The following is a 12,551-nucleotide window of genomic DNA, read 5'->3' on the forward strand; positions in this document are numbered from 1 at the left end:
TGGCCACCCTCACGGAAATGCCCCCCCTCGTGGTACTGCAGGCCCCCGTGAGAGTCACGGGGGTGATCCTAGATGAGGCTGTGTTTGCTGCTGGATCTCCTGGTGGTGGTTTAGTTTGACTGGGAATTTTGTCTGCAGTGTAGAAAGATGTAACCACGGGACACATAGGTAGCAGTTTTTCAGACTCAATGCAAGGTGCCTCATTTTCTGTAATGAATGATGCCGCTAGAAGCATAATTTCAATTATCGAACTCTTCAATAGTCAAGCCTGCGTGCCGAAAATGGCCTCTAGCATTCGCTTCTCTTGTCCCAACTTGATTAATACAACGTTCGAGAAAGGAGTCGAATTCTCAGTCGGGGTCTTCTGCGTAGTAGCTCCAACTGCGTCTTATGAAGCCTTTGAGCTCGGCAAAAAATTCTTCAATTGGATTCAGATCGGGCGAGTACGGCGGCAAATAAACCAGTTTGACTCCCGCATCAGCACACATCTGTACAATCCGCTCGGAGTGGTGAAACGATGCATTATCCATGACCAGAACAGACTTTGGCTCCGGCCATCTTCCACAGTGCCGAAGGAGCTGACCGATGAAATCTTCGAACACAGTGGCATCCGTTGAGCCGCGAAAGACGCGAGAGAGTAAGATACCGTCCTGAGCATACGCAGGCAGAATTTGATATCGTTCGTCACGGTGGAATTGTGACACCTGTCGTGGTGCTACACCAAGTGGTGACCAGCCTGTCCGTCGGAACCCAATTCGTTTATCACATCCAGATTCATCAACATATAAAAGGTGGTACGATGCAAACTCGGAGAGGTTATGAAGATAAATTTCTCGTAATTCGGCACTCTGCTCTTTAGCACTCTGTCGGGCGGTCTTTTTCGACCAGCCTTAGGACACTAGGGCCCTCCTAATGCTCGATGTGGTTGCTAGCATCTGGAATTCATCCCACAGAAAGATAGCCATCTCCTCAAGGTACAGACCTGGCTTTTCCAGCAAGTGGTCACAGAGCGCTTCTAGCATCGGTGGTGTTAGGCTTCGTCTCCGACCGACACGGGTTGGGGGAGCATGGACGTGTCCAAACAGTCGCAAGTTTCTGCGGATATTTTTGATTGTCTGTTCGCTGCATTCTGCTGCCTTGGCCATTTGAGAACGGGTTAACGACTGGCTTTGTATCATATCATTGATGAGACGTAGCTTTGACGGGGATATTCTCGGTGCCATATTGCGCGGGAATTCTGGCAGATCTCAGATAGTGGTGTTGTGAAGGATGGATGTCGGGGTATGGAGGGGCAGTGAGGTAGGACCGTATAGGAGTTTCGTGTAACATACGGTATTACAAGTAAAAAGGCCGTTCAGGAATCAAAAGAGGGTCTATTATTGGGAAAGATTTATTTACGCCTTACCTTACTACAGATAAGCGTCGTTAGAGAGTACGGGCCGAGAAACAAAGCGTGTTTTGTCTGAGGGGTAATCTGTTTTCGGATTCTGGTGTATGGCCACGAGGCGTTTCGGCAAGCATAGTCTGCTTAATGCCGGAACCTGTAATTACGGTAATTCTGGTGATCTACCAGAAATACATCAAGGAAAGATGGTGGGGACTTTGAATGGCCGAATTCAGTTTAGCGCGATCTGGGTGGGGCGCTGGGAAAGAGAGCCAGTGTGTCCGAGGGGTAATCTGTTTTCGAATTCTACTGTAACAAAAAGGTGACAACAATCTTCTGTCAGCGATCCGCGCACTGTTATCGTTGTCTGATTGGATGGTTAACTACGTATAGCTTTTCATCCGAGCCAACAAAGCGGATGCTGTACGTCATCGGAAGGTGATCAGTAGCGGGGTAGTTGATGGTTTCTGGCGGGGACGATTTGGGGACGATTTGGGGACGATTGAGGACGATTAGGTGGGGCACGTGACTCCGAGCATAAAATCATTGTATGCTGAGTCCCCTTACCCGAGTGAGGTGTTTTCCGATAATTGACCAAGTCCGAAAGTCTTGCTCAGTGGGGTTGACCCTCGCGATTGGGATCTGGCTCACGCCTGGAAACAACGACTGGATCTTAGAAGGATCCGCCGTGGACTCTGAGCCACCTGTAAAATCAAGATGGCCCTATAATAAAATCCGCCCCAGTACAGCTATTACTAAGGCTCGCTCCCATGAAATTTGTCCTCGTCTCCAGGACCAACGTTACCATTCCTGGGGGCTACATATCTCCTAGGACTGCTGTTGTAGCTCCCGGGAGCCATCGTTATACCTTCTAGGAGCTACCGAAATCGTCCCCAGGACCATGAAAGTGGTTCTTGGGAGCTACGAGGGTCATCACCTAATATGTAATTAATTATAACCTTCCCACTGCGTCTGGGGCAAATTTCCTTTGGAATAAACGTCCCTGAGGGTAAATCTCCCCGTGAGCAAATGTCCCTGGGGGAAAAACAACTTTGCATGATAAAGATTGTACTCAAATCTGGCGTTAAAAACTGGCTTTTGCTTTCGAGGAAATGTTTGGATAAGCTTATGTTTTATTTCTTAGATAGAAAAGCACACTACGCGACGGCGAAAGACCGAACGTCAGATCGTAAGACAAGCCTGACCGCAGGACAGGCCATGGTTTCCTTGCATTTCTTACTATCCTACGATATACTAGATCATAAGACAGGCTTGATCGTAGGACATGCACTATCGCAGGACGGGCTATGGTTTCCCTTGACCTCCAATACCCTAAGATCTCACGACACACCAGATCGTGGGAACGCTTGTTTCCTGTTGATAATTTTTGCGATATCATTGCTCGCTCGGCCGTGCTTGAAGCTCATCCCCATACCCCTCATATTCTGAGCGCTCGCTCGGAAGAACAATAGCACGATCAAGCCTGTAGGGCAATCCACGATGACGACCTCTTATCATCATCACACAGATGACGAGCTTGCTGAAAACTGTGAACTTTCCAGAAAGAGATGTTGAGACGGTCGGGTAGCCTAGACTGAGTCCCACATTGCCGCTACAGAAAAGTTAGTTGAGGTGAGAAGTCGTTAATTGAGTTTAATACTCACTATGCTGAAACAACTTCAAATAACACGGAGAACACGGAAAAGGCCTAGAATTGTTAGTTCTGCTATCACCCAATTTGTCATCGCCCACTTACCGGATTCGATGTATCCGTAATCTTGCCGGACTCAGCAATACAGATGCAAAAGCATCCGAGGAACATGTACCACAAGTCAAAGCTCAATTGGTTCTGAATGTGGTTGAGGATGTACGACCGACCATCACTTTCGTCCATGCTCCTCTGTGAACTGTAAATGCCCAGCGTCCTTTCTTCATAGACATTGGAAGCTCTGATGCTAATTGCGATCGGAAAAATCGCGATATACATCATTACGACCAAGCTAAACTGCACAGCCGGGTTAACATCAGCTAAGTTAAAAGTCGATGTTCCCGTATGGCGTGCTGATGCGGCTTGGAAAATGGCATCAAGGACTCGCGGGCCGGGTGCTAGATGATTCACAGCCGGGTTATTCAGGTCCAGCACGATGATGAGAAGAACATCAACGGAATTCATAATGAACAGGATACTAAATAGTATCCATGTTGGCTTGCTCGGAAATAATAGGGTGTAGCATCGTCGAGGGTGATCGAGTAGAAAGCTAAGTGGATCTTTGAGTGATGATTCCTCTGAACAAACCTTGTATATGATCCATATTATCAGTCGGAGCAAGCATGGATAGCAGGTGTTGCCGGCAAATGCAAGGAAACTCATGAGGAGCATTGGAAAGGTCGCATCCTGGAAGGAGATCATCGAATCCGGTGTCAGGGTAAAACCAAGGTTGTCGATCATAGTTTGAGAAGAGTAGAACCCCCTGTCACATGAAGAGAATTAACTGTTCTGTTATCAACACTAATACAAGGTCTACTTACCACCAAACGCTGCCCTGGCCACATTGAGCAAGATAGGCACGATATTTTGGATCGGTATGTAGAATCCATCCCACGAGAGAGATCGCACCGAAAAGATGAAGACCGAAGAAATATCCGGTGACAATCTTTAGCAAAAGCTTCAAGCTCCGGTATTCAATGCCTCCTAGTCTTTCCCGGTCTTCAGTGGAGAGATTATGAAACTGAGAGTTCCGGCCGATCGTAACCAGCGTGGAGATTTTGGGCAGATCAAGCTGCTTCATGTTGTTCTGTGTCGCTTCATGGCCCTTTCCATTATAGCCAGCAGAGTTTCCTAGAACAAAAACGGAGGTTAATGCCCTTTCGAGGGTGCGAGTACGTGAACGCAGGCTTCGGGTAGATTGTCGATGGCGTAGATTCTTTTCGGATTGTCCTTTTATTGCACCATTCAGCGGCTATCTGAAATCCAGAGATGTTTGGCACAAGCGGAGGACTCACCTTCCTCTTCATTGTCAATTCCATCATTGATTTCTGAGAAAGAGGCGCCTAGGGACTATTCACTATTAAGCGCAAAAAGAAGCCATAAATTGATAGAATATACCTTCATCCCGTCTCCAAGGAGGTGGGATATACAGAGCGTTGTCATTGCCAGGAACGGGCCGACCGGGTTCCGTGGATCGGATAGATTGCTTTCCCGCAATTTGTTCTGGGCTCAGAGCATCATCATGAACTGTTGAGTTCCTTGACTCTTGAGAGACCCTGGTGTAAGTGTCAGTATCTAACTTGCTATGTTATTCTGCTTTGTGGTGTCAAAATCAACCTCGACGATGATTTTCCTGTCTCAGCATGACTATTGGCCTCGGCCATATTGTCCATCACCTGGTCTGTAGATCTATCCGCTGCAACCTCAAGACCGGAAGTGTTCAGCTCCGAAATATCTTCGGGTAGTGCCTCTGGATCCTGGCCTCGAAGGGGCTCCGGCCTCAACAGATGCGGTGCTGTGTTTGTAATGTTAGCCATCGAGTAGAGGACTAGAATATAGGCCCTCCTAACCTATCGCTTTAAGATGCTTTTCAAACCATCTGACCCGAAAGACGAGGACAATTATGTTGATGAAGCCCAGATTCCCCAGAATTGGAATGATGTAGATGTAAACTTGTTGGTAAGTCTTCAACTCTTTGATGTCAATTCTTAATAGAATGCTATTTAGCAGACTAGAAGAGACTAGAGGTAAGCAAAGGTGAGAGCACGCACGTATTCAGGCCTGACTCCGTTGACACGCTGGCGCCGAAAAAATAAGCATCGGTGGCCTTGAGGTTGCCATAAGGGTAGATGATAACCAGGCTCAGAATGCTGAGAGTGACAATCCACGCGTCTACCAGAACCTGTTAACTAGCGTGAGGAGTGTCGCACATGCTATGCACGTACAATGCAAGGAGAGAAAGTTTATCGGTAGCTTCCACATGGTGATGGAAATTAGGCTCTTTTATCAAGGAGGAAAAGTATTCAAGGAGACCTACGGAAATAAATATATAGCTTAGGGCTATTCGGATGTCAAAATAATTTCCGCGAATAACATCCTGCGGGGCTACGAAAATGTTAGTGCGAGCGAATTAATCGGGCAAATCATATCGGGGATTGAACGCCACTGCCTGCGGCTGGAGGTCATCTCCACGACTGTCAGTGCCACCTTCCAATTATGCTCCAGCAATCCTTTTGCAGCCTGCGCTCGACTTGTATTCGTACGACGAAATCTAAGCTCAGGTGACAAACCGCTCCAGACAAGCTGCCAAGACTATGCATTGTGGCCATCGCGCTGATACTATTTGTCGTAATACTGGGCAAGTGGCTTTGTCGCATAGGCTTTTTATTGCAAATATTCACGCGTGCGATTATACAAGTAATTTTTTTCACTGATACCGGCACAACCCGCTTGCGGATGAATTTTCTGTTTATTGTGACTATTTAACGCTAGGCTTGATCCGTAGATTGCAAGCACGAACTTCCCGTTCCGAGGACCGTTATGGCGCAGAAAAATCCCGCATACTGTATCGCTACAGCAGTGACTGGTATATTAACGTTTTGTTTTCCGAAAACACGAGGGTGGTTCCTTGTTTTCACATAATTGACAACAGGAGATGCCAGATGCCTCAAAGCTATCAGCTGCGTTGTCGGGTTGTTGTAAGTATTTGCCAAGACCTTCTACCGGCTCCGCAGCTCTCTCGGAAATAGAATCGCGAGCTTTGCTCAATGGTTCGATCGTCATAGAAGACAATCAGGACCATTCGCTCGAGAACATCCCGTGTTACCAATATCCAGGTTCATTCAGCCGCAGACAAGTGAGGTTCGAAAGCCGCCTCAGCCGCTGCCGACCGAGGATAATCTCAACAAATGTCTACCGATAACGGACTTCAAAACATGGAAGGGCCACCAACTACGTGCAAGGTACTGCTTCAACATCAAGTCATCCTGCAGTTATAGGTCTTTGCTAATGACTGGGAAAGGGCAAGCTCAATCAAACCTGCGACTCAGAATGTTCTGATTATCGTCTCCCGTCTTGATATCTCTACCCCTGGCCCAATCTCTTCAGCTGAAGATCCGGTGCACTTATCGCCATTGAAAGGTGCTCTTACTGAAACCCGAACGTCAGTTTCCAACGAATCCTCAGAAAAGGACTCGCGCCTCAGGTCGTCCCAACCGCCTGAAGGCATTGAAGCACCTCTCTCAGCTGCGCGGCAAAAGACAAATTGATTTACCTCAGATATAATGTTTTTGAACTAAGCTCGTGCTATATGCTTAAGTATTATCGAAGGTAGAGTCCAAGTGCGCGATCTTCGCTGAGGTCATGTTTTCCATATTGATTGCGTGGACAGATGGCTACTCTGGCGCCGGTCATTCTGCCCAGTATGCAAGGCACCCTGTCTGAAAACCTAGGAGTTGTGTTGAAAAACATTAATAGAAAACTCTGGTCTTCCCTACCTACGTGAATAAGTCCCATTTTTTCCCCTACCGTTGAGGGACATGCCCCAAACTACCTTTTTGATCACATGTGAGTTTTCCCACTATATATTTCCAGCATTACCTGCGTTATGGAAATGATCCGTTGTACTTGTCCCCTTGTCCCGACCTCCTCAAATAGTATTTAACGAAAATATCCAAATTCTTGATTTGTATCCTCAGCCCACACTATCAATGGCGCTGAATGAACGTTTTCCCACCGAAAGTACAGCCCAGAACGAGGAAAGCATGTGAGTCACGTGACTAAAACGACCATAACAAGATGCTACATGATAATAACAGATCTGCGATCTGTACAGACAAGATCGAGTGATCTGAGAACCTAGGTATATAGGGACACTCATACTCTTTGACTAGGGGGAAACACTTGCAGCGATGTTGAACATTTAACCTGAAGAGATCTCCGGGGTATATCAGTCAGATATATCAAAAACTAATTGCCATATCGCTTTCCCATGGCGCATCCACATGTTAAGTACAGCCATATCCTTCCAGCCCATATTTAATCTTTGCACAAAGCGTCTATACCGCACCGCGCCCACTAATGTCATGACCTGAGATAGGCAGTGGAGTACGCTGCACTCCCCAATCCCCTCCTTTCAGCTCATGCGCGTAGAATCTAACTAGGAGACCAACGCTAACTGGACCAATGATGGTATTCAAAAGAATCGCCCAGACGCCAGTGTAGAAACCTTCATCACTCACATACGGAGTTTCGTTGTGTCCGATTTCGATTATCAGAAGGCCAATTTCACCGCGTGCTACCATGGCAGATCCTAAAAGCGTTGCGGCCAGCCAGGCCCGTTTCCACGTCTTTCCCTTCTCCTGGCTGCTTTGTTCTTCATAGCTTGGATTGCTGTCCCCAATTTTTGGTTGACCCTGTGTTTTCTGCTCTTCGTGTAGCTTGTCTTTGTGAGATTTACCCCCCAAAGCGAGTTGCCATACGGGGACCCAAATTCCGACCACATACTAGGTATCCTTTTTAGCTCAATGGCTGAGAAGCGATTTTTGAGGGTGTCTGCATACCTTTGCAAACGTCATCAAGAGGGTGTAAACGATTCCTTTCCAAATGCGTTCCCCGGTCCATAGCTCCAAGAACGGAATCGCAAATCCGATACTTGAGAAGAACAAAGGTTCCATCAAATACTGCTGGGGCCCTAATAGGTACTTCTCAAAGGTATGAATAAAAGTGGGGCTTTTATCTGCCTCGCGCTCGCCTTCCTCGCGGCTCAGGACAACAAATGGTCCCTCGGGGTGCTTGCTCGGTATGTATGTAAGAAATACACCCGCCAGGAAGGCACCAAATAAGACGGATGTACCAGTAAAGCCAGCGATGGCAATAAAAGCCGAAAGCACAAGAGTCATGAGGATGATGTTGGAGATATGGTCGAAGCGTGCAAAGCGGTGTTCAACGAATTTTCGGAAAAATGGCGCAAAGGCCCATTTCGTGATGATGGGCGTTACGACAGCCATGGCTATCGATGCCACTATGGGACGGCCAATGAGCCAGCCCAGGTTGGCACTATCGCCGCCTCCTGAAAGTTTGCCCAAATCGCCAATCACACTGTGTAGGTAGTTAGCTTTGGATATAGACCACACCTTATCCCAGTCCACATAAGTAACACACCTTAACATAACAAGGCCTATAACATCGTCAATAACAGCCGCGCTCACCAGGACTGACCCTACTCGAGTCTCGGCAAGGTTGACCGAGTCTGACGTAGAGCTGATCACAGCAAAGGTGGTTCCTAAAAAATTTATTAGCAATTGAAACATAATCACATCAATTCCGAAGAAAGATAGTTTACCGAGTGAGGTGGCGGAAAGAGACGCGCCGATGATGAATGTCTCAACTGCACCTGGTCCATGTTAGCCATTGACTGTAGGGATTGGGGCAAATAAAACCAACCATATCGGAAACCAAGGTAGAGCAAAAGGTATGAAAGGCTAATAGGAAATAAAACTCCAGTTGCAGCGCCGACCATACTCAAAGTGAAGTTCTGCTTGAGCAAGTCCACACGAGCGCCAAGACCGCCTAGAAGGGATGACATCAGTGTCCAAGAAGCCAAGAAGCCAAGAAGCCAGGGAGGATGAAAATTTTCACATACCTTCGAAAATGATCAAAATCAGACCGACATATCCAAGAGTAACAAAAGTCTCTTGCCAGTGATGTTCAAGGATATTGGCCAAGGGTACTCCGTAGATGATGCCGACGGCGATCTGACCTATAATTCCGGCCTGGATTGCCGTCGCGGAGACCCATCTTGCAAGGGAAAGGAAAAAGAAGAACGAAACAACAATGAGGATGTCGATAGCTGCAGGAATTTATCAGGGGGAAATGAGCAGAGATCGATGGGCACATGCTTGCGTACATACTTCCAGGTTCGTGGTATGGAAGGAAACCACCGGCCATGCTCGAGTTTCGACTTTACCCTTGTAACTAGGACTGAACAAGATCGAACAAGGTGTAGAAGAATGGAGAATGGAGAATTGCGAGCCCTGAACTAAGAGTGTTCACTCACAATCTTGTGACTAACACTAGCGTAGGCAAGAGTGGATCGAAGAAGCCAATGGATTACCGGAACGAAAGTTCGACAATCCACTTAGCCTCTCACCTTGCATTACACGGCATTTACTCATGGAATTCACTAGTTCCAACGAAAACAATTTAATGCCGTACCAGAACTGCAAATTTATGTATAATTACCTACAGTGGTGTTTCAAATGTAAACCAAAGCGAAAGCGAAGTTCCGTCGGCACTTCGCCAACGACAAATCATATTGGAAGCAACCTTTGGACATTCAAACTTTTTAAGCATTCAGCGATAATTAAAATTCTATTATACCACGCACTCTCAGGGATTGTCTATCGAACGCTAACACTAATCCAAAAGTTAGGTTAGAAGTAGACACCCCTTTTCGAAAGAATTGAATCTGTTTTTATATGACCGTAGTGAGACCTTTCAACTGGTGCCTTTCACGTAACTCATGAAATTGCTCCAGAATTATACTTTAGTGAATTTCCAACCTATAGCTGTCGTTCTACTTGCTGCCGCTATGTCCTAGACATATCTACTGCAGTATATAATACATATTGGAGTTTACTAGATCACATCTCTTAAACTAGGCTATGCTCATCCGTGAGATGAACCCAACAAAGTGCGATTGAAAATCAATTTAGAAACTTCACACAGCGCCTCTTTGTAGGATATTTCCAAAAAAAGAAAGAAAAAAAAAGCCCCATGGTGGGAATCCCAATTGGAAGATAGAGAACTAATCTCCCTGGAGTGACGCGGTGTCCGCATCTACACATATATCAACCTCATGTAGCCATCGAGAGTGAAGAACTTCGCTTGACTTAGGCCGACTGGTGTAGTCAATTTCTAGCATTGAATATATGACCCGACGGCTTTCGACCTATTGTTGTAGGTATTTAGTACACCAACCATATATTCAGGATCCGGGATACTTACATGGCATATTTCATCAATAATGAAGTAGCCTCGTCCGATTTTACGATCTTCAATGTAATCTCTGAAATTCTCGTCGTCTTCAGTCGCAATCTTCCACGGGATTCTACCCGTTCTCATCGCAACGTAGACCATAGCAGCAGCCCAGATGTCGACCAACCTGGGGTCGAACACCTTGTTGAGATACTGTTCCGGTGACACGTAAGGTCGTGAACCATGGCGTGTTCTTGTCATATGTATATCGTCTTCCCAAGCGAGGCGAAAACATTCAGCAGACCCGAAATCCGAAATTTTGAGACAACCCTTCGATGTTATAAGAAGATTCTCTGGTTTCAGGTCACGATGGGCGATGCCCATTTCATGGAGGTACTCGGTACCGCGCATGAGCTGTTTAAAGAAGCAATTGCTCTCAGCCTGTCCTAGCTGGCCTGACGCAACAATCATTGAGTATAAATCTCCACCTGAGCAATACTCCAAGCACTCGCAAAGGCAGTCACTTGTGATTTGGAGTAGATCGAACGTCCGAACAACGTTTTGATGTCGCAATGAAGAAGAAATGGAATATTCGGCATCAATACGTCTCCGGAAAATCGTTTCACTTGTTCGTGGTGAGCGGCGGAAAATCTTGATTGCATAAAAGCAATCAATGTTCGGGTTCCACTGGTGGACTTTGTGCGATAAGAATATGTCTGCAGAGGAACCGCGGCCGATAATATCGCGAACTTCACCATACTTCTGAGACACAACCGCCATGTTTTCGTCCGTCGTGATTCCACTTTGCGAAGGACTTCTGATCGACCGCTTTCTTTCCAGCTCCACCGAAAATGGCGAGCAAGCTCTTCCAAAGCTTGCAATATATCTTCCAAAGCATTTGCACATCGCATTGTTTGCACTCCTCTTTCCAAATACCCCCTTTCCTGTTCGCGGACTCTGGAAGTGGCAGTGCTTCCCATTATCGAATTTAACTTCTCCGTCTCCAGAGCCGCGCTTTCGGGTTGCGTTCTTTGAGGGCAAAATCATACCCCCAACTTCCACCTCGGAATGGGTCAGGGTTTGACATATGAGCGCATTGGTGGGACTGTTATCTCTCAAGGAAATGCGATGTCTTGCGACGGTGAAGAAACCAAGAGAATTTAGTAACGAATCCCTCAACTTATGAAAATGGTCGGCCATTTCTTGCATCGCCCATGAGTTGGAGGGCGAAGTTTTGTTATTCGAAAACCATCTTGTCACGATATCAAGAGCAGTGTAGAGATTATAATAAAGAGCTGCGTTGTGCTGCTCACTCCATTTGATTTTAACAGGCAACGAGCGACGCAGAAAGTCAAGTGCGAGTCTTGGGTGCGCTGATGTAACCACTTGGCAGTCAAAGCTCCAGTGTCCAAGCCTTGGCATTTTCCGTTCGTAAGCGCCTTGGCATTCAAGGTGTTACGAGGAATAGGCTTGGCAGGCTTCACGTGAAATCTAATTTGCTATTTCCGAGGGTGGGAACGCTGTTTCCAAACCCATTTGGTCCTGGGTTCGCCACCACATCAGTTGCCGAACAAGTGCAGTTTTGGGGTGGCGATGAGACCGGATTATGTCCGGGGAAGGGAAACAGTCGGAACTCGGATGGCCAGAAATGTGTCATTTATGCGCACTATTGAATGTTTGGCGGTTCATTTCGGTCTAATCAACGTTCGGATACATCGAGTCTATTATCCACAAATGCGTGCGAGTGTCCGACTTCCTGCGCACGGATACCTCTTTTCATAATGCCATGGCTTGGCACCAAGGTGTCGCCAAGCCTCAACAGGGCTCGGCCGGGATTTGCCACACAACCCGGTGGCTTTCTCTGGTAGGCCTCAAAACCACAGAGTCCAAAGTGTTGATCTCGGAAGCCTCGAAATAAGCGAAGACCGTATGTTTGAGACGTCATATACATACCAGCTGGCTTAAGTGTGATCAGCGACTGCCGGATGTGTTGGTTGTTGCGACATGACTCTGGGTGGAACAATCATCAGTTTTGGCCAAGGTCCCAAAGCCAAGGCTACTTACTGTTGGTCATCTGCAAACGGTCCATGGTTGGTCAAGTCCTAAATGCGGAGCACGCACACCGACTTCTACCCCGAAAGTTAAGCTTGCGACTGAAGGTCCCTCTGACCCCCCTGCACAAGAGCTCCATTCCGTTCAACT

At 46.9% G+C, this 12,551-nt stretch overlaps 4 protein-coding genes across 4 annotated transcripts; all 4 read right to left on the reverse strand.

Annotated features, from left to right (window-relative positions):
- Window positions 1-715: 715 nt before the first annotated feature.
- On the reverse strand, window positions 716-1,223 carry NUU61_004571 (uncharacterized protein; the record flags this gene model as incomplete). The annotated part of the gene is given in 3 exon segments (XM_056655153.1): window positions 716-898; window positions 952-968; window positions 983-1,223. The coding sequence occupies 3 exon segments, from the start codon at window positions 1,221-1,223 to the stop codon at window positions 716-718; spliced, it is 441 nt and encodes a 146-aa protein (XP_056513180.1).
- A 1,556-nt stretch (window positions 1,224-2,779) lies between these two features.
- NUU61_004572 (uncharacterized protein) lies at window positions 2,780-5,354 on the reverse strand (the record flags this gene model as incomplete). Its single annotated transcript, XM_056655154.1, has 10 exons — window positions 2,780-2,996; window positions 3,049-3,092; window positions 3,141-3,855; window positions 3,914-4,223; window positions 4,388-4,435; window positions 4,491-4,648; window positions 4,710-4,887; window positions 4,943-5,079; window positions 5,144-5,264; window positions 5,318-5,354. The coding sequence occupies 10 exons, from the start codon at window positions 5,352-5,354 to the stop codon at window positions 2,780-2,782; spliced, it is 1,965 nt and encodes a 654-aa protein (XP_056513181.1).
- Window positions 5,355-7,429: 2,075 nt separating this feature from the next.
- NUU61_004573 (cation:proton antiporter) lies at window positions 7,430-9,320 on the reverse strand (the record flags this gene model as incomplete). Its single annotated transcript, XM_056655155.1, has 7 exons — window positions 7,430-7,876; window positions 7,934-8,471; window positions 8,535-8,655; window positions 8,716-8,766; window positions 8,817-8,942; window positions 9,016-9,222; window positions 9,284-9,320. The coding sequence occupies 7 exons, from the start codon at window positions 9,318-9,320 to the stop codon at window positions 7,430-7,432; spliced, it is 1,527 nt and encodes a 508-aa protein (XP_056513182.1).
- Window positions 9,321-10,179: 859 nt separating this feature from the next.
- On the reverse strand, window positions 10,180-12,438 carry NUU61_004574 (serine/threonine-protein kinase HAL4/sat4; the record flags this gene model as incomplete). Its single annotated transcript, XM_056655156.1, has 4 exons — window positions 10,180-10,323; window positions 10,380-11,734; window positions 12,303-12,359; window positions 12,414-12,438. The coding sequence occupies 4 exons, from the start codon at window positions 12,436-12,438 to the stop codon at window positions 10,180-10,182; spliced, it is 1,581 nt and encodes a 526-aa protein (XP_056513183.1).
- Window positions 12,439-12,551: the final 113 nt, after the last annotated feature.

Source organism: Penicillium alfredii, assembly GCF_028826965.1.
Source record: "Penicillium alfredii strain IBT 34128 chromosome Unknown utg000005l_segment0_segment0, whole genome shotgun sequence".
NCBI classification, from domain to species: domain Eukaryota; kingdom Fungi; phylum Ascomycota; class Eurotiomycetes; order Eurotiales; family Aspergillaceae; genus Penicillium; species Penicillium alfredii.